Here is a 25,242-nt window from a genome sequence, read left to right as displayed (position 1 = left end):
TTTAGACCATGACCTCTTGTTCTAACATTGCTCCTCCTTTCAAATCAGCTTGCCTCCTGTACTTTGTTAAATCCCTTTAAGTATTAAAATGTTTCTATTGCACACATCCCCTCTCTTCTTTTCTAAGATCTATACGTATTAAGGTTTGTCCTTGCATGAGGGAGAAATGGGCAGGCTAGATAGGCCAAACGATTCTTATCTGTTGTAAAATTATGTGTTTCTCTTGCTCTGATTGTACACCCCCCCCCCCCCGGAGGAGCAGGGGAGAGATCATTCATCTCCTTCTAACTGGCCCAAGGTTAAGGGAGCCTAAGCTTTGTTCCTATAGACCTTTGTTTCAGTGTGCGTGGGCTATTGATTCTGAGCGCCAGAATATGATGTCATATGACATGAAGCCACGCACACCCATGGGGACCACAAGCGTAGAAAGCAAAACAGAGAATGGGAAGATACAGGGAGAAAGAAGAGAGAAAAGGATAGACAGAGAGAGAGAGAAGAGAGATATGATAAGCGTGTCTATGTAAGGGCAAGTGAGCATATGTAAGGACAAGGATGAATATGTGCGTGTGTAAGGACAAGTGTGTATGTGTGTATCTTGATAGTCTATCTATTACTACTTCGATTGTTGGCTTAAAGGGAATAAAATTATTCATTTGATCACATTTTTAACCTAGGAGTTATTTAGTATTGTTTTAAATTAAAAAAAATTATACTGTCATTCAGGGAGTCCAGTAAAATTGTCCAGTAAGAACCATGTCCATGCCTATTCCTGGTCTTGCTGCTCAAATGCTGACAGCACCTAGGGGGGTCACATGCCATTCTTCATATATGGGGGAGTTGTTAAAAAAATCAGCCCTGTGTGTCAAATGTTCTAAGTATACCTCTCAGCATTGACGTATCTACTCAGCAATTTTAACATCTACTGAAATATCTTTATCAGTCTTCTATGAGGGACATAGAAGACCGTCTGGTATATTTTAATTACCCAATCAAAAGAAACCAGTTAGATAAGTTTCACAAAATATCTCGGCAACAAACATTTCTTTCCAGTAGCATAGCTTCCCAGTTTACAGACATAGGACATACTGGTCTATAGTTGGCAGAGACTTCCTGAAAACCATTTTAGTAGAGCAGTACTACATTTGCAAGCTTCCAATCTTCTGAAACTACTCCTGTCCAGGCCCATACTGGCCATAGGTCAAACTGGGAAAATAACTGGTGGGCTGTGATGAGTAGCCCCCCACTTACCTTTATGGCCAGTGATGCTGCCAATACAATGCTTTAGTGTGTGGCTACCTGCTGGATGCGTGTGGTCTTATATGCTGCAAAAGCAAATAGTGAAGTATAGCTTGTAGCTACGTGTGTCCAACATGTAGGTACATTTGTTCTTTATCTGCTTCTACTTCTAAAGTGCCCACACCAAGTTTCACCTCCCTGTCTGTTCCTGTCAATAGCGACTGGTTAACTAATTGGGCCCATTGGGCCTATCTGGTTTTGCGTATGGTATTTGAACATGGATTTTTTTTTCAAAGCATTTTCTCCTTCAATGTTTGTCACCTTCGTCGTTATATTGTGGCACTGAGGTGTTGATGGGAAATAATTTTGCAACTGGCAAAGGTGGACTGCATCTTGACAGTATTTAATGAACACCAGAATTACAAGTGTATAGTTTCTGAGTCAACTCTGCTTGCACCTTTGTTAGTAAACCCAGCTGTTTCACTGATATTAATATACCACCTCTTGGTATACCACCATCTGAAAACTAATCCCAGACTAAACTGGTTCGGTAAATTACCGTATTTGCTCGATTATAAGACGAGGTTTTTTCCAGAGCAAATGCTCTGAAAAATACCCCTCGTCTTATAATCGGGGTCGTCTTCTAATAAGACCCCAAAAAAATGCTGGCGCCATGCTGCTTACCGGTCGCGAGCAGCGTCTCTTCTGTTAGAAGCAGGGCAGGAAGCTTGCAGCGTCCTCACAGAACTCTATCTCCCCCCTCCCTCCTCTGAGGGCGGGGCCAGAGAAGTTGCTACAGCCGGTCCCCTGCAGAAGTCTGCGAGTGGGAGATCTGCAGTTCAGGTGAGGGGGTGGGGGAGGGTTTTTGAGTATGTGTGAAGTGTGTGTGATTAAGGGAATGAATGAGTATTTAAATGTTTGTGAATGAGTGTGAGTGTGTGTGTGATAGCATGGATGTGTAAGGGGGGTGGGGGTTGTAGCATGGCATATGGAGGCTGTAATCCCACTGCTATCATCCCCAGGTTCCAGCATGTACTGGCTGCCTTGGCTTGATAGGAGTGTGATTGCTGTTAGCAGTTTGATATATATATATATATATATATATCAAACTGCTAACAGCAATCACACTCCTATCAAGCCAAGGCAGCCAGTACATGCTGGGTTAAAACGCATATCATGGGGCTGAGTGGCATATAGGGGGTTAAAATGCATTTCTGGACCTCCAGAAATGCATTTTAACCCCCTATATGCCACTCAGCCCCATGATATGCCTATATACCTCCAGAAATGCTTTATACCCCCCTATATGCCACTCAGCCCCATGATGTGCCTTTTAACCCCCTATATGCCAGAGTGGCATACAGGGGTATAAGGCATATCATGGGGCAGAGTGGCAAATAGGGGGGTATAAAGCATTTCTGGGGGCAGAGTGGCATAACTGGGGGGGGCAGGTTGGCAAATAAAAGGAAATTTAAAAAATATATTTTTCTCAATCATAGCTTTTATTAAACATGAAAATAATTTACATTAATTAATATTTACTGGTAAAACTTTTTCCCTATAGGGTAGTCTTATATTCAGGCTTTTTGTTTTTTTCCTAAATTAATATTTTGATTTTGGGGGGTCGTCTTATAATCGGGGTCGTCTTATAATCGAGCAAATACGGTATGCACTCACTTTACACTTTTATAAATTACACATTGTTAACTTGAAACCATTTAAGCATTATCAAACACACCAATAGTTCATTATTAACATAGAATTCCCATATGCCACAGTAGTGATAATAATGCCAATAACATGTATAACCATATTTTATACCCAGAAATAAGTGTTCCTCCGCCCTTGTATTTTATTTTCAAATCCCTTTACTAAAAAAGATACACAATAAAGGTAGATTGCTCAGCAAATAAATCGGTTATGTTAGGCAGACCGAGCTTTTCCAGCTGGTAAGTCATAGGTTGAAAGTAACTGGGGTCATGGCTCTCAGGGCGCTGAGGGTCACAACACTTGTGCGGTATTTCTATGTGCATATGGATCCACAATTTGCCAAAAGTTTAGAACAACAAGGTGCTGAGTGATAAAAGAATCAAAACTCTTAAAATTTGTTCAATATTGGTCATATAGGAATACAAAGAATTTATTAAGATATGACAATAAATATAATAACATACTTTTCAGAAAAAGAAGTTTTTTTGATTGTATAGTATGCAATTTTCAACTTTTTTGACCAAGGTTAATAAGGTGTTTGTACATTATCTACCACAAATAACACATAGGATTGCGTTTGCATAACATTTGCCTTTATATAGGTTAAATGTGAATACAAATCATGCTTTGACAGTTGTATTTATTAAATAAAAATCTCAATCCACGTCTTCCTTGGTAGATATATTTTTAGTGTTATTTCAATGTGCTGCAACTGTAAATAGGAATATATGGGAATCAACCAAGCTCTGACCTACAGATCTCTGTAACAAAAAACAGACCACAGACTGAAGCTGAGGGACTCATCAGGTAGCTGGGGGTAATTCCAATAAGAACTTTATGGGAACCTGGGGGTCATTTAAGTGTCCTGACTAAAGTGAAATTTTCAACAAAAGTTGTAAAAACATAGCAGTAAGCAATTTGGCGACCTAAGCAAAAAACAAACAATGACCGAACATTTAACACTCCAAATACACAGAAAAAGCTCCAATCATACCATTGAATGTACTGTTCTGAAAACTATTCAATGAGGTGTGTTTTTTTAGAGGACTAAAACGGATTCATTTTTTGCACATGCATTTCAGAACATAGCATTTTTCATCTTACCTCCACCAGACCTTTCTAAAGTAAACGTAGACACCATACACAAAACGATAAAACAATATGCACATGCGCAGTCAAAAGTAGATAGTAAGGACATTCAACCAAAACAGGCACTGTGAGAGGTAAAACCACTTAACCACCAATGAGCTGAAAGGAAAGATACAAAACCACCTTGATTACAGCAGTGTACTAAGTTCCCAGACATTCTAGGAACTCTGCCAGCTCTATAGTAACAAATTTAAAAGTTGGCTAAGTTTTTACACTTATTCTGGGAATTTAGCCAACTGTTGTAAACAACATTCTGTAGAAACTTAGCCAACTCTTAAATTTGCCACATAGAAGTTATAGAGCTGACAGAGTTCCAAAAATGACTGGGAACTTAGCCAACTGCTGTAATCAAGTGTTTTTTTTAAATCTTTTTTTTCATCTCATTGGTGGTTAAGTGGTTTTGCCACTCTCATAGGCGATTTTGTGATATGTTCGTTTCTGGCTTATGTGAACTTTGACTGAGACTGCTCATTGTTGTATATGTAGTCAGGAGCACTGAATTGCTCCTGACTACATTTTCCAACTATGACTAACTTTAGTCTAGAGCATTGAATCGACCCCCTGGATCAATTCTAAATCAATGAAAATTAATGTATCATACAATTGTATAAAACATACTTTAATGATAACATCTTATATTATATTATATATATTATACTATATATAATTATATTTTGGTAAAACAAACTGGAAGTCTATAGGGACAAGACAATCCCCTCCTACATGTGCATTCTATAAGTGATTATGAGTAGGATATAGTTTACATGCTGCCCAAATAGAGATGTATTACATTTAGTAAATAAATTGGGGGGTTTTCACTCAAAAAAACCTTATTATTGTCTCTACATATTATTTAAACATTATGGTTTTACAAGCAGATCTGTAGGAATACTATTTGAAAAATGTAAACTTTTTAGTACTGTAAGTTAGCCGATCTAATGGGTATTTTTTGGCCAACTGGAAGTGAAAAGGTAAAGTTTTAAATGTTGGCAGTGTATCAGGAAGTATATTTTGTGCTTCTACTTTGACTTGAGAGACAAAAACATTTGTAAAGTATCTGATAAAAATCACCCCTAGTGCTGTAAAAAAATCTTAAAATAAGAAAGACTTCCTTATTATCAATGTAGTCTTCCAAAACATGTTATCCCTCAGCGGGTTCATATTCTAGAAGAAAAAAAAAAATTCTAGCGCATTCTCTTACTGATACTTTACAAAAAACAACTGTAAATATAACTTTTTGTAATATTTGCATTTTTCAGAAATTATGTATTTTTTTGGTACATAACTGTCTTTGTATCTGTCTCTTTGCTATTAGCAGAAAGATACGCTTAGATTATCTTTTTATTTTAATAAAGGTTTCCATTAAGACTAAGAATCTTGTTTTCCTTTTTTGCAGAACAGGATCCTGCTAAATCAGAATTGACTGTGTTTAAATTAAACCTGTCTTCCCATTGGAGAGTGCCATGTCAGCTCCAAGCTTCCTGTTGACAAATGGAGTAGAGGCTGGTTTTCCAGAATCACATTAAATGAATGAATATTTGAAAGATGTAGCAAAACCAAATATATGTCTATTGTACTTACAAATCAGTCATATTTCATCATGTTGGAATACAGAGGAAATATAAATAAGTAACAAAAAGAATCTAACTGTGCTGTAGGCACAAGGGGCACACAAAAAGAAAACAAGAAACACAAAACAAATTGATCTGTATACATAGAGATTATACCTGAAGATTGAATTGAGGAGCTACAAATTCAAAATGTATCCAAAGAGAAATATCATTTTATATCACATTAAAACAAAAGAGTATTTCTCAAGAGTCCACGGGGTAGAAATACAGAACGGGACCACTGAAGAAAGATCACTCAATTTTTTATGAACTTAAAGATCTTTAACAAGAAGATTAGAGGAAGTTTGGGGTATTTATGCTAGTATGTATTTGGACAATATCATTGGATTGACCACAGTATGTTTATAAGAGCCACATAACACATCAACGAGATGTTCCTGATATTGTTTCTCTGTGTTCCTAAGTGACTCCTTTATATACACTTAGTAAATTACCTATGTCTTGTGAGCATGCTTTTTTGTATTTTAGTGTAATATTACATTTGTGAAACAAGTTTTCATTGTGAACGGTTGGTGCAGCCTCATTGTGCTTAAGTTGGTTTTGTGCCAACAGAATAACCTATGAAATGTTTGGAAAGGAAATAGTTGCATTATGCATTTTTAAATACATTTTATGGTTAATAAATATTTTTCTAATTATTTTAACAATAAGTTATCATTTTTGTTTTGTAAGAAATATTTCCTTTGTAGCGAGCAATGCACTTCCTCTAAACCTTAACCCCTCTGCAGCTTTGAAGGTGTTTGTAGAAGGCTATGAGATAAAATATGTGAAGTAGCAGAAAATGGGAATTACCGTAAGGCACACTAGGCGGGTGCCCAGATCCATACCTTTTCAGTTTTTGTCTGGGGTAAGGGTTTACTGCAAAATATGACATTATCACATTCACTCCCTGTTGCTTATATACCTTTCCAATTCCAGTATCAAAATAACATATTTATGGGGGTGTCTGGGATGTAAATCTTAGAAGAAAACAAAATAATCTTAGAAGAAATCTTAGATAAATTCTTGGTTATGTTAACATAAGATTTTGAAACTATGCTTAACAGAGTATTCGGCTGACATGTTTAAATCTTATTGGAAAAAAGTACACCCTAAATTGATCTACTTCATAAGGATAAGGTGATTGATAATTTAATTATTAAGCATTTGTATTTTTGCCACAATCCAGAGAATGAGGAATTAGTTCACAGATGACATTTAGCTAATTGCAAATAGTATCATTTTTTTTTTTAAGAATGGGATCATGCCATAGAGTTTTAGCTGTTGGAGTGATGTGGTCCTGTTTGATGAAACACACTGTTGTCCATTTTTTTTCTCCTATTTTCTGCTAATATGTTGCTCAGGAGAATACCAACATTATGATACTTTATATGGGGATGGTGTACTTTCTAAATTTCATCCTCACAAATATGTATTTTTTGTGAATACTTTAGTAGTTGGTATGAATCACTTGGCTCTAGCCAGAGGTCATTCTCTGTCAATGAGTACCAACAGGTCACCTGTTCATTGCAAGAAATCCACACATAGTAAATGTCAATGACCATTCCAGTTTTTCACATGAGGACCAGTTCTCGAGTCTCAGGCAGACGAAGGGATAAAAGGCCTCCTCCTACAAGAGCAGTGGATGCAAGAAGAATAGGGACCACCTTTGTGATCCCAACAAATGAAGCAAAAATTGAGTTTCCAAAGATAGCAGCTAACTTGCAGAGACCATTCAAGATTCCAAAGGCAGTTGCTCTGTGGAAGAAATATTTAAAAAAATGTTTTAATACAGGTCTGCTCCCCTACTTGGTATATGGTATATGTCAAAGAGAAGCTACGAAGTGGTTGAAATAAACATATCACAAAGAAGAAGCAAAATGTATCCACAGGCAGATAACCAAACAGTGTTGTGTTCCTGACTAACCCTTCAAGTTTACCTGCTTAAACTGGCCATAGGTCATATAGAGCAAATGCCCAGGAACTATTGGACTGAGGGACTATTTTTTCAATTGGAGCATTCAACCACTTTACCTATGGGCTGGTGTGATTTAAATACCCAGGACTATATTTCATCCCAGTCCAGCTTTGAGCATATTGTTTGCAATAGAATTTTACAATATAATATTGCAATATAATAGAGACATCAAAATAACTGGGTATGTTACCTTTTATTTGTGGGGTACAGCTCAACAGTGATTACATCCAAGGCATTCCATGCAGCAATACTGGTACCACAAAAGAGGCACTGCCAGCCAATCATCGCTGACTCGCTGTTACCAAAAAACAGGAAGAAGCAGCAAACCGCCGATATCAGCATGGACCCAGCTACAAACAGGGCACAGAAGAACAGTAACTATGCGGTTTTAACAGATGGTATGAAAATACATACCTAGGCCCACAGGTATTATCATGTTTTACAATACCAAATGTCTTATATTCCTATATGTTTCAACCCATCATAAAATGGTCTTCAATGAGACATTAAACTATCAAAGAAAAATAGTGAAACAGCATATATATCTATATATATATATATAGATATAGATATAGATATACGGTGACAGAGTGAGAGGTGTGGTCCTAAACGGTGTGTATTTCGGACCCTGAGTGTTACAGTTCCTGCACTGTATAGGGGGAAAGTACGGCCCCTCTCTGTATTTTGGGTCCTGGGGTGGCGTATCTAGAAGACTAGGCTGGACCCGTTCTCCATCCCACTAACAGGGTGTTTGTGTAATGAAAAGTCCAGTTAATTGATTAGGGCTTATTAAGGGCTATAAAGAGCAGGCTAACCCTAGACCCGGAGGAGTAATTTGTGAGCAGAGCAGGTGAAAGACACTGCCAGACCGCCTTTGAGACAATCACATTTATTTAAATTGGTAAAGATTTGTTTTATTATTTGTTTATTTTGTTTATGTAAATGCTAAAAAAAACAAGCGTATATTCCTACCCTAGAAGACTATACACTTATAGTAAAATCCCAGACACCACTTCAGTCTTAGTAGTGGTTTGCCATAATATATATATATCTTGAGAAAGGACTGGAGGTGGTCAGAAACGTTGGCCGCGCTGATTCAAATAAACTAGTGTCAAACGAAAAGTCATATAGATACAGACACGTCTCCCTCTGGCACCTGAGAGGATATTACATTAAAAGACAAAATAAAAACTTACCACAGACAGACAATCAGGATGCTGAAAATCATGTTTCTGTAGTTTTAAACATCATTTGAAATGATTCACTTTATTCAGTTACAAAGAAACAGTTGTACTTACCAATCATTCGTATCCTTCCAATTTTATCCATAAGAAGAGCTGAGATGATATTACCAGGTAACACCGATAAACTACCAAGAAAACTGACCAGGTAAATTAGGAAATCGTTATCTTCTTCAAAGTCGATGTGGCATCCCTTTTTCTCACTATAGAAGGAGCTGTTTATAAATGTGCAGTCAATAAACTTGTCCTTGTAGAGATCTGAAAGAAGACACCGTAACAAATGTTAATTAGCAAATGTCCCATACGATAACATAACTTATTTTTTAATTAATGGAATTCCTTTGGAAATATTTGGCTGAAAGCACATGGGCAGATGGTATCAAATTATTTTCCTTTTAGGAAACCTTCTTTTTCATCCCCACTTTCTACCGATGCCAAGACCCATCAGCTTCCAGCATAGGGAAGGAATTACTTAATATGGAGGAATAAACATGCTAATCTTCAGGGCCAGAAAGTAAGATGGCTTCTCCAAAGGTATATACATATTGCCCGATAAAGAAGAACTGCTTATCCTCATCATAATGGCATATGTGTAGTATGTATATTAAATTGTACAATTTGGCAAAAAAAAGTTGTACTTTATAACATTCGTTTTATTTTATTTTGAGGGAATGGCATAAACGTTGTAATTGGTAAATGGTAACATCAAATGGAAAAATGTTACTTCAATCTTAATCAGCTGTATTATTTACTATTGCTTCCAATGATCTTATGCCATAAATAGTGGTGCTCGAAACACATATGTCTATGAGAAAATCTTACATGATTATTCTTGGCCATAGCTACCGCGATCAAAGTTGAAACCCCACAGGTTTCAATACATTTATAATGGAACTTGTTGAAGACATTGTAAAAAAGTATAATTATTATATTTAGTTCAAAGTTGTTTTATTCAAATGTCAGATTAAACTAGAAGGCATTTTTTTTTCAGAATAACGTTGGAAATGCCTCGTTTGGTTACCTGTGTTATAAAAAACGGTAGACTCTATGACACAGTTTTTAAAGTAAGTGCCACTGGAAGTCACGTCTTCAAAATAGCATTCATTAAAGGTTGAGTCTTCAAATGTGACGTATTTAAGTTTCATCTTGACAAACCTGAAAAATAATTTTATATCATTATCTAAAAATGCCATTTCAAAATGTCATCAGAAATGCTGGTTGAACAAATTATTTCTGGAAGTATCTGGTTCTTGTTTTGGTTTTTTTCAGTAGGATTGAGAACAAGAGCCATCCAAAGTACAAGGAGCACAGATGAGCAATATGGATCCCTGAAGAAATTGCTAACTGCACAATGGGTCTCTAAAATATAAAGCAGGGGTCTCTCTAATAAAATTGACTAGTTCATTTCACTTACTTTTTATAGTTTCGAGGAATTGGGTACAACCCTACAAGTTACAGTGAAAGGTGTATGTTTTTCTACCTCCATTCAAAAAATATTATTCACTATGCTTCGAACTTCTGGCACCATCCCCAGTAGGTCCAGTAGGTGAAAGTCACCAGAATCACCTTGTGGCTTTTTATAGGTGCAGTGTTTAGGGAACAAGCAGATTAGGAGCAACTGAGCAGTAAAATTAATGTGCTGGGCGAATTAGAGGCTATGCCACTGTGGGACAGGCAGATTAGGAACGGGGCACAGTGTTAGTCCTGCACCCAAGCAGTAACATTAAGGTACTGGGCAGATTAGAGGTCATCTCACAGGTAGGATGTTGAGTATTGGCAGCACAGCAGCAAAACAAGGTGATTTTTTAATAAGGGTGCAGAGACGGACTCTTGACTGACCAAGTCAAGAGCTATAAGCCGCAAAAGAGGGGAGTAAGGTATGCTCTCCCCCTAATTAATTATTATTTTATGTTGTGGTCATTTTATTGGATGGCAGGAGTCCTCAACAGATAGTTGACTGGGGTAATTTGTTTTTTTAGTATGGTTGGTTCCGGTGAATCATTTATTTATGTTAATGTAAACTGGTAATGATAGGTTAATATATGCTTACTAACTGTTATTCCCAATAAAATATCACAGCCTTTTCTATCCAAAAGTCTGTGTGTGTTAAGTTATTTATTGATCAATACATATTTTAGTTAATTTATGGATCCAGTTATTGTGCTTTCTGCGTTGTACATGATTATCCCACTGACTCATAGTATATTTTGATATAATTAAGCCCCTGCAAATGAAACCTTTACTTTTTTTTTTATTTAGCTTCTTTTGTAATCAAATGCTTAATTTTAACTTTCTGCTACTCTCCACCAGGTGTCGCTGTTGGATAATTACTGTATTGGCTTGATTATAGGCCGCACCCGAAAATAGTCTGCACCCTAAAAGTTAGGTGCTTTTTTAAAGAAAACATTTTCTTAATAAAAAAAAACACTTAGTGGAATAGATATGCTGCCACTATGCCCACCCCCGAGATATGCTGCCACTCTGCCCTCCCCCAAGATATGCTGCCACTCTGCCCCCAAGATGTGCCCCCCCGATATATGCTGCCACTCTGCCCCCAAGATGTGCCCTCCCACGAGATATGCTGCCACTCTGCCCCCAAGATGTGCCCCCCCCCCCCGACTTACCAGTGCAGACTCCCCGGGGTCTTGACAGGCCGGCGGGGGACATCTACGCAATACGTTTATACAACTTCCGCTGCCGGCACTTCCGCCGTGGGAAGTGCCGGCAAGGAGGATTGTTAACGTACAAATTGTAAAAATAAATAATCAATATAGGGTGACCAATATAACATACATATCAAACATATAGTAAAAAGTTTGCAGGTGAAGAACACTCTTATCCAAAATAAGATATATATTTATTATTCCTAAACAAAAAAATGAAAATGTAAGGCTTACAAGTTGGAGTGGTAAGCACACCTTTCAGAGGCTCACAAACATAGCCAGAAATGAATTAGTAAACGGGGCTTGTAATGTCTTGGACGTGTTTCGGTTACTCCTCCAGTTTCTGGATAATCGCTGTAATCACACTCACGTGTTTCGGCTGCCAATCAGGCCTGTTCAATGTGCTGACGTGCATAGTATCCATAGCCTCTATATATACTGTCCCCACTCTATATACACTTTATACAACGGTATATAAGCTTTAAATTAAATATCTCACAATGCCACTGATTGACAAACAGAGCGCAAATTACAGCCTGTTTAGTTGACGAATTTAGTAATGCTACATGATGTCCATTTCCTTGTCACCTTCCCAAATAATTGTGTAAAGTTTGGAAAATTACCTTATCACCACATAAACCAATTCAGCAGGAACAACTTATTGGTAGCCGTGGTGATAGAAGCATGCTTCACACTAACTGGGGCCTTCACTATATTCCCACCATGTTGCGGTTGCATCATTACTTTTATATGCCTTCTTTGAATCTGCTGTAATATTATACTGATGAATGCATTCAAAATCCTATAAGTAGTTACAAAACAAACACCAAATTATATTATAAAAAATAAACAGTATATTTTGTGCATGTCTGCTAAGTTGCAAAGATTACAGCTTTAACAGCAGTTGTTACCTCATAGCTCTGTGAAGCAATAAAAGCAAGCTGGGTGTATGTGTGCAGGACACAGGCTCAGGCCACCACTTTGTTGGATTGATAGAAGAAGGAAGATGAAGCTGGTAGTTTTGTTCGTATTTCTGCTGGTTGCAGAAGTCTGTCCTGCTCCTCTGCCTGCTAATCGGCATGATGATTACGGCAAGTTGAAGAGGGTACCAAGCACACCTCCAAAGAACAGCCAAAATGAACTGGATGTGAAATGGATTGCTATTTTAGCATCAGTGACACTTGTGTCATTTTGTATTTGCTGCTGCCCGCTCGGATTCCTGATCTACAAATATATAAATCGGAATCCAAATAATAATGGCAGCCTGGATCAGACCCCCAGAAGAGCCGGTCCAAAAGCATGCACCTTCTTACAGTCAGTCTTCTTTTCAGAATAAGGAGATTTCACCTGCAGTTTCAAAGGTTCTTTTATTCTGATGCCTATACTTTACATAATATAATGATATAATCATTATATAAGAAATATCATGGGAGAGAGAGAATGAATACTATGCATGTCAGCGCTTTGTAGAAGCCTGATTGGCAGGCGAAACGTGTTGGTGATTACATCAAGGAAGAGGAGTAACAGCACAGCCTACAGAGGGTTACCAGCGGCTTTTGAGAAATCTGAAGGGACTATTATACTACTACTTTTTCTGGCTATGTTTGTGAGGCTATGAAAAGTCTGCTCACCGCTCCACTTTGTGAGCATTGCATTTTATGTATTTTTTTGTTTTACAAGAATAAATATGTATCCATTAGTTCTTCACCTGTAAGTTTTTTTTTACTATATGTTTGACCCTTGATGCTATGTGCGCATGTCATGCTCCCTCCTCTGTGAGTAATATTCCTTGGGGGAATTTTTGTGTTTATTTATACAGGTCGGACAATGTTATTTTGTATTTTTCTTTTGATGATTAAAAAATATAACCAACTATTTCGAACTATATGGTACTAAAGTACTCCACTATTTTAGAAAATAAAAAAAATCATAAATCATTTGTAGACTAGTGCAAATGGGCCAAAAACCAATTTTTTCAGTTAGTCTTATGCCCATTCGTTTTCAGGCAATGAATTTTGTTTCCTGCCCTTCCTTCCGTTCGGCTGAAAATTAGGGGACATTTTTAATTCACAAGGGATCCCGGCAAAGGATATTGTTAAAGCACATCGAGCAGATGTGCCAGCAGCGGCGGTTGTCTATGCACATCGCCGCAGCCGGTGAACGTCTGCACGATGCGCTTAGACAACCTCCCTTGCCTTCCCAGCTCCCGGAACTGCATGTCCCAGTCGTTGGGCGATACGAATTGCGCATTCCTGCGCTAGGCCCCGAATATAGGCCGTACCCCCACTTTAAAGACTTAAAGCAGGGGGAAAAAGTGCTGCCTATATTCAGGCAAATACGGTAATAAAAAAATATTATCTGTGACTATAGGGTAGGCACTCTGTATATTTTTGTATTACAACCAGCAGTATACTTGGTAATACACCAATACTTGGTGTATTGCTGAGATTTCGCAAATATATCAATGCGGGAGAAATGCATTTCTTAGCCGGCATGGAATGTTTGTGGAAAATTCTGCAGCCCAAGGACCAGATGTCAACAATAAAAATCCATATTACATAAAAGCATACATATATATTAAAAAGGATGAATACATTAATTAAAAGGCTTTATAAGAAACGTTTATCAATGATATGGGTATAATAGGAGCAGAGGGGACACAAACCTCTTTGCCACCCAAAGCACCCCTAAAAAGGGGTAGTTTAGACACAAACTTTGACCTGTCATGATCCTGCCAATGTTAAGTTTAAGGTATACCCATAGAGCAAATTCTAAAATGCCTTTTTTACCCAAGTATAAAGTCTTCTTGTAAAACTAAATCTGAGTAGAACACTGTTTTTCTGAAGTTGAAGTTCACCTACTTGTCATTTTCATAAGTTCCATCCTTGTGTATTTGATTCTCCAGAGTGAAGTTAAATTCAAAGTTATTTACTTTTTCACCGTGAAATATTTTCACCTTGCTTGCATAAGCCTCGTCTTGTAGGTAACGGATTGTATCGGGGAACCACACAGTAAGACCATAGTAACTGTTAAGAACAAGAGACAACTTGTATCATTATTTTGCCTGTAACATAAGTGGAAACATTAATACTTACAAAAAAGGTAAATCGGGTTACCTTAATGACATTGTAAACCAAACCACAGCCAAAAATACAGTGTTCCTCCGAAACTGTCCAGTGAAACAAAACAACATGTTCTCCCATACCTAAAAAGAAAAGAGATGGAAATTGTATCAATCTGTTTACAGGACATTGCAAGCAAAAGTATACTTGGTTTACATTAGGAAGCAGTTTTGGATTTTTTACCAAATCTAGGGTCATAAATGAACTTTATGGTCAAGGTTTCATTACAGGCCAAATAAATGCCAATGTTTGTATGACCCACAGAAGAGAATAATTTGCCCAACAGCTTTTCTGATAATGATTAGCATGTGTTACTCTACCTGCTTAACGAGAGTCATGATCCTGACAAACCAACGCTGAAACCATGTTCCAGTGGAACTCTGAATTTCTATAAATTCATCCATTTGTTTTGGTGTCTTGATATGGGAAACCTGTTCAAATGAAAATAAAAAGGATCCACTTATTTATGCCCAATCTGTGTTACACATTTTTTCTATGTCTGTTTTTTGTGCCATCAAGTATGATTGTTTAAGGAAAAGGTTATTCTTAAACTTTTAAAGTAACAAATACATTTAAGGGAAGCATTGCATATGAGATAAAATGTAATCAAGCCATGAAAACTGCTATTGTTTGTGCTGTTTTTTTTATTTATTTTATTAAATGTACTGTTTTAAAGTTAACCATATTTATTTTTTGTGAAAATTGCTTTAGAATCCTAGGGTCAGCCCAAGTAGCAAGTTGTACCGTGAACTTGGGACGCCACCTGCCTTGTTCTAGCATGTCAGTGAAATTTGTCAGTGCTAAGACAACAGGGCATAGGGATGGATTTCCCAACTAGACACAGAATGTGAAACACATTTTTACTCAGAAGGGAAACAGAGGCAGTCATCCAAACATATGCAAGTGCTACACAATGCATTTACTCTGGTATGTGCTTTTGGTTTGATTAATTGAAGTTAAATAAAGTTTGCTCGGAAACAAGAAGCTCAAGGGGTGTTTTTCATCCAGCATTGTCATATCCTTAACTCTATTGCCAGCCAGTCGGTAGTGATTTTCAGCATGTTAATATTTGAACATTGGAGGTGCCCTAAGGTGTAGCCCACTCTAGGGAATGTTCTTCATAACAACTTTCATAAGCAACTACTTTGCTTAGTAGTCATATCATATGTTACAGTAATGTCAGCTCTAATGAGTTCTTTCAAAGGGTCCCAATCCAGAAATATCCTAATAGGTCATTTATTTGTGTCAAATATATTATCATAGTGATCATATACAGCAATCAGCCAAGACCACTGACAGGTGAAGTGAATAACACTGATAATCTTTTTATCATGGCACCTGTCAGTTGGTGGGATATATTAGGCAGCAAGTGAACATTTTGTCCTCAAAGTTGTTGTGTTAGAAGCAGCATCAATAAAATGAACAGCTGGACAGCACCTGGCCCAGAAATGACCTGTAAGGCTTGGGGAGAGAGAGGAGTCCAGTATGCAGAAAAAACACACCAGGCGAGATGCAACAGGAACTGAAAGCAGTGAGGACCGTATACGGAGCTGGGTTTGGTAAACGGAGAGCAGCGTAGACCAGTAAACAAGCCGGGTTCAGGTTTACAGAGAGTAGCATAGTCCAGTATACAAGCCAGGTTCAGGCTCACGGAGAGCAGCGTGGTCAAATAACAAAGCCAAGGTCGGTACACAGGAGATGGGGAAAGCCATTAAGTAGACCAGGGTCGGGACAATAGAAGGCAGCAAGGTCAATGGAATAGCCAGGATCGGTAACTGTAGACAGAAGAAATTCACAAGTGGGCGCTACACTTGGGACAGTAAATGAGCACTGAGCTCCACTCGGGGGATACGTCGCGGGATCTGGTGGCCTTGTCATGGTCCGGGGCTCGGACCCTGACATGACCATACCTGCTGGCTGAAGAAACTGACAGCAGTATGTCAACACCTGGCAGTGCACCTGCTAGCAACAGGCTCCCACCCAGACTGGGAAGGACACACAAGTAAGGACAGCGCTGATTATGAAAGACAACATCCTCCAACTACCGTCCAATAACCTGCCTCCCCACAACATGGAAAGTCCTATCAGGCATCATAGCCACCAAGCTACAGGACCATATGGGCCAATACATAAGCACAGCTCAGAAGGCTAATGAGAACAACACCAGAGGCTCCAAGCACCAGTTGCCCATGGACAGAGCAGTCACCCAAGACTCAAATTCTACACAGACTAACGTGACCCCTCTGGATTTGTTGAGTCATAAGGAAGGTGGTCTATGTTAGATCTTCGGGCAAGCTGCAAAAGAAAATCCTGATTCATCTCCTGAGGAAGCCGGTTGTCCGGTGAAACGCGTTGAGAGAGAGGGATATATTGGGAAGTTCTTGCTGCTGGACGGTGGACTTTCCTGTGCCTGGTTTAAAAGCTGATTACCTTGTACACGCTTTTGTACATTTCTTCTGTTGTAAGTGCAATATTTTACCTTATCCACATGACCAAGTGATACTGTGCCATTGCTGCTGTGTTTTTATATTTTTTAGCTACAAAGAATTAAAGAATATTTTATGATGAGCGCATTTATGTCCTTGGAAATGTGAGTGCACTACTTACTTGCAATACTGCTAAGCCTCATTTGCATACAGAGTCACACTATTTTTTTCAAAAATCTCTGTTTCCCCTATGTGGATGTGCGCCCCATTTGGAAGAGTTTTAACCTGAGCACAGTCTGAATTGACTACAAGAAAGCCTACAACTTAATTCCACACACATTAATCTGTGAATGCCTGGTCAAAGGGACACTTTGTGAATACAAAGTCAAAGGGACACTAAGGACCTTCATCAACAACTCAATTTGAGTCTGGAAGATAACACTGGAAGCCAACTCATGACAGCTAGCACAATTCCCCAATGACCATCAAGTGCAGCAAATACCAAGGTGATGCATTGTCCCGCCTGCTGTTCTCTATAGTCTTGAACCCCCTCAGCCAGCAAATCACAAGGACTGGATACGGTTCAAGAGTGGAACTACCAACAGCCACCTCATCTACATGGAAGACATCAACCTGACACGAATTTACACTCAACATGTTGTAGTAAAAAGATGGAAGATACTTAAGACTGATGGGATGAAACCACCAGCAGAGTGCATATGAATCATACAGACCAGCTACAATTACCTTGGCATCCAACAGTCAAATGGGGACCACGATAAGGAGGCAAGGATGGAAGCAACATTCAAGTAACATCAAAGGATAAGGTAGATCCTAAAGAGCCAACTCAATTATAAGAACAAGATTCTTGCCATCACCACATTCACTCTGCCAGTCATCAGATACCCTGCCAGCCTAGTGAGCTGGCCAAAGGAGGACATGGAAGCTGCCGATGTGAAGTCCTGGAAGCTCCTCACAATGTACAGATGTTTCCACCTCTCAGAGACTGTAAACCCCTGAAAAGAAGGTGGGCAGGGTCTGGTAAGTCTCAACACCACTGTCATGGATGAAACCCAGTGTGTCTGAGAGTACATCAGTAAGGTGGCACTCAAACATGAGCTGCTGAGAGAATGCCTGAACCAGCAAGAGATGTGGAAGGAAGATTAAGTAGAGGAAATACCATGTCACGCCAAGACCCTGCATGTGATGTACCATCAGAAAATAGCTGAGGTTGCTGACATAGGTAAATCATACCAGTGGCTGAACAAGACAGCACTGAGGCAGTGACTCAAAAACAGCACTGAGGCATTGATAATAGCAGCACAAGAGCAAGCACTAAGCACTAGATCCATTGAGACAGGCATCTACCGCACCAGATAGGACCCAAGGTGCAGACTGTGTAGAGAGGCTTCTGAGACAGTCCAACGCATAGTGGTGGGTGTAAGATGCTCACAGGAACAGCGTACACTGAACAGCACAACCAGGTAGCTGGAATTGTGTACAGGAACATCTGCATGGAACATGGGCTAAACCCTCCCAAGTGCAAATAGGTGATTCCACAGAAGCTTGTGGATAATAGCAAGGCTAAGATCCCGTGGAGCTTCTAGATCCAGACGGACAAACAGTTACTGGCCAATCAACCTGACATTGTAGTGGTAGACAAGGACCATAAGACATCAGTGCCAAGTGACAGCAACATCAGGAAGAAGAAGTAGGAGATCCTGGAGAACTACTAGGACCTGAAAGAAGAACTTGAGAAGATGGGGAGAGTGAAGGCCAAAGTGGTTCCAGTGATCATATGAGCACTCGAGCTGTGACTCCTAAGATTCCAGGAACCACATCAGAACACTCCGTCCAGAAGAGTTCATTGCTAGGAACAGCTAAGATACCTTGCAGAACCCTCAAATTCCCAATAGGGTGAGAACGGAATATATATATATATGATGCCCACACAAAAAAACAACATACTACAGCACAAAGAGGCAATATTAAGTTGTTGCAAAACTGGTTTGAAGAAAGTTAATTAAATACAATCTGCTAAAACAATGAAAATATAGCAGACCATGCTCTTAGGTTACCAGTAGATGTGACGGTGAAATAAAGTACTTACTGTGAAGACTTTTTCTGGTTCTCCTTTTGCCCGCATGTTGGTATCATGAATCTTCTTGAGTATCATCCAAGCTTCATCATGCTTACCCATCTGTATATTGGTCCAAATAAAAATGCTACTGTTATATCTGAACCACACATCTTGCTGTTAATTACAAGTGCCTTTGTAATATTGATTATAACATGTTGGAGATAGCTGTGGCACTTGAACACTTAAACCTACTGTAAAATGAAAGGCAACCACTTTATTCCTCACTTGACATTTCACTCGCTGTATGCTTCAATTTCACTGCTGACTTTAGGACTGTTCTTGTATGGCTTGGATTGGACTAATATAGTTCCTATAGTTTCTAATAAGGTTCAACCCTTCTACCTATCCTTCCTGCTTCTGATCCAAAAGAAGGCAAAAAAGCAAATATGAATATTTATTATTTAAGGTTTAAATATTACTATATACTATATTACTCTATAAATGATTTATGCAGGCATCCATTGTATTTGATAGTCTTAACAGTCAATTCCATACCTTTATTGCCCTTACTGTAAAGAACCCCTTCCTTTATTGTCTGAAATATTCACTCTCAGTCTCAGAGGATTACCTCTTGCTCTTTGTACATTTCTGTTAATGAATAGGTCACTGGAGACATCTTTATATGGCTTCACACGTATTTATACAACGTTAGAATACTCCCTCTAAAACCTTTTTAGTTTCTCTTCAAAACTAAGATCTTCCAATCCCCTTATTAATTTTGGAATTTTGTAGCTAGCTCCATAATGTCCTTTTAAATGACAGTTGCCCTGAATAAAGCTGCATATTTAATGAAAGGTCTTACCACTGATATGTTCCTCCTGTGAATGAATACTCTGTTGTATACATGCCAATTTCTTATTAGCCTTTGCAGCTGCTGACTAGCATTGTGAATTGTTGTTAAGCCTGTTCTCTACTATTATTCCTAAATGCTTCTTCTTGGTAGTTTTTTCAAGAAAGATACCATTTATGTTGGATTATTATTTTTCCTATAATACATAACTCTGTCTGTATGGAACTTAATTTACCATTTGCCTGCCCAGTCTCCCACTCTTTCTAAATACTCCTGTAGAGAAACAACATCAAAGTTATTCTGTATTATCCTACCTAATGTTGTGTCTTCATCAAACATTAATAACAAATGAAAAAGAAGAGGGCCCAGGACAGACCCCTGAGGTACTCCACTGAATACCTGGGTCCAGTTTGAACATTTTCCATTAACCCCTTCGCGACCTTTGCCGGTTCAGGACCGTCATGACATGAAGGTCGCTAAATGACCTTTGACGGTCCTGAACCGTCATAAAATAAAATAAGCTTAGAAAGTGATCAACGATCACTTTCTTCGCTTAAACGGCGTTACTGTAATGCCTCGATGTCGAGGCATTTAGTAACGCCGAGATGGGCATCGGGGGCCATGTCTGGCCCCTCCCCGGGGCGTCAACAGCCGCCATACATTGTATGGCGGCGGACGCCCGTTTTAAAAGCGTTTAGGAGGCGATCGACGATCGCCTCCTAAACTTAAATGGTGTCGCTGGAATGCCTCGATCAGGAGGCATCCAGCGACACCAAACACTTACCTTTGGATGGGCTGTGACCGCTCCGGAGAGCGGTCACAGCCGCAGCTGCCGGTGATCTTCGCCATCAAGAAAGATGGCGGCGGCCCGGGAAAATAAACAATAAAGATGATAGAGTTAGCTAGACGGTCTCCAGACCCTCTAGAGAACTCTGGCTCCACTTGCAGGTTGAATACAGGTACTGCATTCAATCATGCAAGTCAATGGAACCCAGATTTCTAATCACTATGTGATTAGTAAAATATTCAAAAAAAAAAAAAAATAAAATAAAAAATGCAAAAAAAAAAAAAAAAAAATGTGCTAACATTTAAAAATAATTATGCAGTGATGTCACTAGATGAACCATCCAGTACATTGCAAAATGTGTAAAAAAAATATAAAAAAAGTATTAAAAAAATTAAATAAAATAAAAAAATAAAGTTTATTATTTTGAGCAAGTGCTAAAATTTCTCAAAAATCTCAACAAAGAGTTAAAATAAAAGCACTTCAAATACCCAAGGGGTGTCTAATATATAAAAAAAATGGCTGATGGGGTAAATTGGAGTGGCCAAGCTCAAAGATAGGGCATAGGTACAGACTGACCAAAATGGAGAAAAAAAGCGCACTTCCCAAATGTGGCATTTTAAATCTCAAACAACCCGACAAACCCATGCATGTCGGGTATCACTGCACTCAGGAGATGTTCCTGAACACACATTGGGGTGTTGTTTGACAGTGGCATATACCAGAACCTGTATATCTATAACTAAAGTACAATTTGTGTGGAAAAAAAATAAAAAAAAAATACTATTACAAAGTTTGGCAAAGTGTAGTTCTATAATTGGTGCATGGAAAGGGTTAAAATAACAGCATTTGGAATACCCTGGGGTGTCTAGTTTTCAAAAATATATGGTTTGAATGGGTTAAATTGAGTTAACCCGCTTCAAAGATATTCCAAAGAGGAGATGGAGGCAGACTGACCAAATGACCACCTGGATTACGCATGCCCCAAAAGTAGCCTTTTACCAGCCAAACAATCTGACAAACCCATGCATGTGGGGTATCGCTGTACTCAGGAGATGTTCCTGAACACATATTGGGGGGTTGTTTTACAGTGACATATATCAGGACCTGTATATCTATAACTAAAGTACAATTTGTGTGAAAAAAAAAATAAAAAAAATTACTATTACAAAGTTTGACAAAGTGTAGTTCTATAATTGGTGCATGGAAAGGGTTAAAATAACAGCATTTGGAATACCCTGGGGTGTCTAGGGAGGCAGAATGACCAGATTTGTTAAAAAAAGATTTGGAAATCATAAAACGCTGCTTGTACTTATTGCCCTATAACTTACAAAAAACAGCAAAAAACATAAAAACATTGGGTATTTCTAAACTCAGGACAAGTAGTAGAATCTATTTAGCTAGTTTTTTTACTTGCTTTTTTAGGTGAGTAAAAGATTTTTCAAATAAAAGTCATAAAATGTGTTTTTTTTCAATTTTTCACCATGTTTTTTTTATTTTTTTTTATAGTAAATAAGATGATACGATCAAAATAATGGTATCCGAAGAAAGCCCATCTTGTCCTGAAAAAAACAATATATAACTTATGTGGGTACACTAAATGGGTGAGGAGAAAATTACAGCTGAACACAAGCACCACAAAAGTGTCAAAACAGCTGCGGTCCCACAGGGTACAAAATGAAAAATGAGCCCGGTCCTTAAGGGGTTAACAGCCACTCCTAGATTAATGTTTTTTATTGACATCTTCATAGAATGCTATTAGGTCTGTTTGAAAAGACTTGTCTTTCACAAAACCATGCTGACTTCTACTAAGTCTGTATTGAAATAGAGCATATTTTGTAGAAGTTTACAGTACATGTGCCTTGGATCACCATATCTTTTTACCATATTTACTTCATTTTATATTCTAAATATTGGGTAATTTAAGGGTTTCTTCTCACCTCAAGTAGGAAGCGTGGACTTTCTGGCATAAACTTCATTGCAATGATAGAAGCTGTACACGGAAGGACACAAATAATGACAAACACTCTCCAGCTGTGGAAATGGTAGTTTGTCCCCATACTGAAGCCCCATCCTAAAAAAAATATATAATTTATGACACAGTGTTTGTAGCCAATGCTTTTGGCTTTAGCTATCATATATAGACTCAACATTTATGTCACAGTTTAACTTTCTATAAATATTAGCTCTGACATGTGCACAGAAGCCTGTGAGAACAAACATAAAATAAACCATACAAATACAAACCGACTTTATTTCCAGTTTTAATGAGTATGAGCCAAATCTGTTTCTCATTTTCCCAGTTTGAAATATGTTTAAGTGGGATTAATTGGCTAAATATATTTTGTGCAATGCTCATGGAATGTGTTGAGGAGACTACTTCATGTATCTATGTGTAGAAAATCTCTCAAAATGACAGTACTAAATATAATACATCCCTGATATAGCTAAAGGGCCAACTTTCTTTTTCAGATGTGACCCAAGTTGGGCATGTATACAATATCTGGATGGGATAGTCTAATGTAGTATAAGGTAATTAATTAAATTACGGTAACAGCTCATGGCTGAAATTCAACCCATTTCAGACCATGATGCTTGCCTGAGTAACTATGCAAATAAAATATGACCTTTTAGAGTACAATCTGCCTTTCATCCTATAAACAGGTAGGATAGTATCAATTAGAGACCCTCCAAAACAACCCAGTTATTCTCTGATTATGGGACTAAAGAAAAACTGTGAGACAATGATTTTAAGAATCACATAATGTCAGGTCAATGTCTACTTGTAGTGGGAAGCTCACACTAGCTATACCCTGTTTTTGTACTGGTTGGTTATATTTCTTCAATCTCAGTTGTGAAGCAGTTTTTCTTCTGTACCACACTTTGGACAATTTTAATCCTTAGTCCAGTCCTGGCCCACCTTAACCACTAAGTAATAAATTTAGATGCTGAATATATGGAAGCCCTCTGCTACTGTGGTCCTAACAAGCATGCAAGCCATTTGCTTGCACCACCTCTTCTTACTCACCAATAAATCCTTGACCTCCTCAAACAACCTACTGATACTATAGTCACCTGCAGGCAAGGGTGGCTTTTTGTCAAATATTGCTGCTAGCCAATCTTGATCTATATGTATTTGAAGCAGGTGGCCATATTGTTGTTCCACATCCTCTAATTTGTTTGTGTCTGGGATACAACTTTTGTGTGGTTCTCATTCTCTCTACAGTGATTACATTCTACCAATTCATTTATTCTTTTGGCATTCTTGGTTCTCAACACTTAAGCAATTTTGGACTAATCCCTTCTTCTTAGAGTAACACAGTACGGGACCTATAGCATTGGAGTTAACAATTCTGAAGTTAACAGGATAACATCTGAGAGCTTAAAAGTGTCTTACCATAGTGTGGGATGATGCTCCAAGCCATTGCTGATGCATAGATTCCTCCAATCATCCAAAACATACAGAGCCAACTCAAGTGTTCCCCCCTTTTCTCACGAGCTAAAAATTCTGAGAAATAGGCAAACACGATGGGAAGGGACCCCCCAATGCTGCACAAAAACAAAAAAAGCAAAGAGCTATAAACCACAGGGGAAATGCTCATGGGTTTAGGTGTGTTGTTACACATAACCAAAACGAACAAAAATCACATTTTATTAATGTTATAAGAAACATTGTTAATATTTTAATGAATAACGTTGCAAATAAGAAATAGCATACTAGCATATTAAATAAGTAAATATATTTAATATGTATTAATATTACTTTATATTGCAAAGTACTGTACAGTGGGTAAACAGGGCATTAAAAGTAGGGCATCACATAAAAATGTTGACTTACACAAATCACAAATGTCTATTTAGTAAACATAGTTCTTGTGGTTGTCTAATAAGCAACACATGCTAAAGGTTATAAAGTATGTGATGTCATATGTAATGTCATTGGCTTACAAGCTAAATACTTACCCAAACCCAGATATAAGGCGGCAGAAGAGAAACAGTCCATAACCTTGCACAAAGGAGGAGATGGATGAAAAGGCTGCATTGATGATGAGTGAGATGACAAGACATTTTTTTCTTCCGAGTTTATCTGCCAGACCACCCCACACAAATGCTCCAAGCATCATCCCAAGGTACACTATTAAACCTGCCGGTATGTAGACAAATGAAAGGATGTTACGTGGTGTGCTGTTCCCTTGAAGAATACAATGCTCATTGTTACATTGCACAGGGAGAAGATCATATTTTATTATTTCTATACATGTATACCAGAACTGACAATCAAGACACAAATGAGATTCCAGAAGTACATGATTTTCCATGCATACTATTTCAAATAAAATATACACTGAGTGGGTGAACAGTATATTGTTTCTTTCTTATTAGTTCCCCAAGT

The 25,242-nt window shown here is 38.2% G+C and overlaps 1 protein-coding gene across 1 annotated transcript in view; it reads right to left on the bottom strand.

The window, feature by feature from the left end:
- Positions 1 to 7,230: 7,230 nt before the first annotated feature.
- Positions 7,231 to 25,242, bottom strand: part of LOC128491855 (synaptic vesicle glycoprotein 2B-like) — a 31,804-nt gene continuing 13,792 nt past the window's right edge. Inside the window, exons 3-13 of the mRNA XM_053464208.1 lie at positions 24,813 to 24,993; positions 24,247 to 24,398; positions 22,790 to 22,923; positions 19,246 to 19,335; positions 15,030 to 15,140; positions 14,704 to 14,792; positions 14,449 to 14,613; positions 9,946 to 10,079; positions 8,982 to 9,182; positions 7,874 to 8,033; positions 7,231 to 7,463 (exon numbers count right to left, since the gene is read on the bottom strand). Of these exons, the coding sequence (XP_053320183.1) occupies positions 7,280 to 7,463; positions 7,874 to 8,033; positions 8,982 to 9,182; positions 9,946 to 10,079; positions 14,449 to 14,613; positions 14,704 to 14,792; positions 15,030 to 15,140; positions 19,246 to 19,335; positions 22,790 to 22,923; positions 24,247 to 24,398; positions 24,813 to 24,993 (1,601 nt within the window). The 3' untranslated portion in view covers positions 7,231 to 7,279. The remainder of the gene's footprint in view (positions 7,464 to 7,873; positions 8,034 to 8,981; positions 9,183 to 9,945; positions 10,080 to 14,448; positions 14,614 to 14,703; positions 14,793 to 15,029; positions 15,141 to 19,245; positions 19,336 to 22,789; positions 22,924 to 24,246; positions 24,399 to 24,812; positions 24,994 to 25,242) is intronic.

The sequence above is a fragment of the Spea bombifrons genome, chromosome 4 (genome assembly GCF_027358695.1).
Source record: "Spea bombifrons isolate aSpeBom1 chromosome 4, aSpeBom1.2.pri, whole genome shotgun sequence".
In the NCBI taxonomy this organism is placed as follows: Eukaryota; Metazoa; Chordata; class Amphibia; order Anura; family Pelobatidae; genus Spea; species Spea bombifrons.
This window is presented reverse-complemented; position numbering and strand designations above follow the sequence as displayed.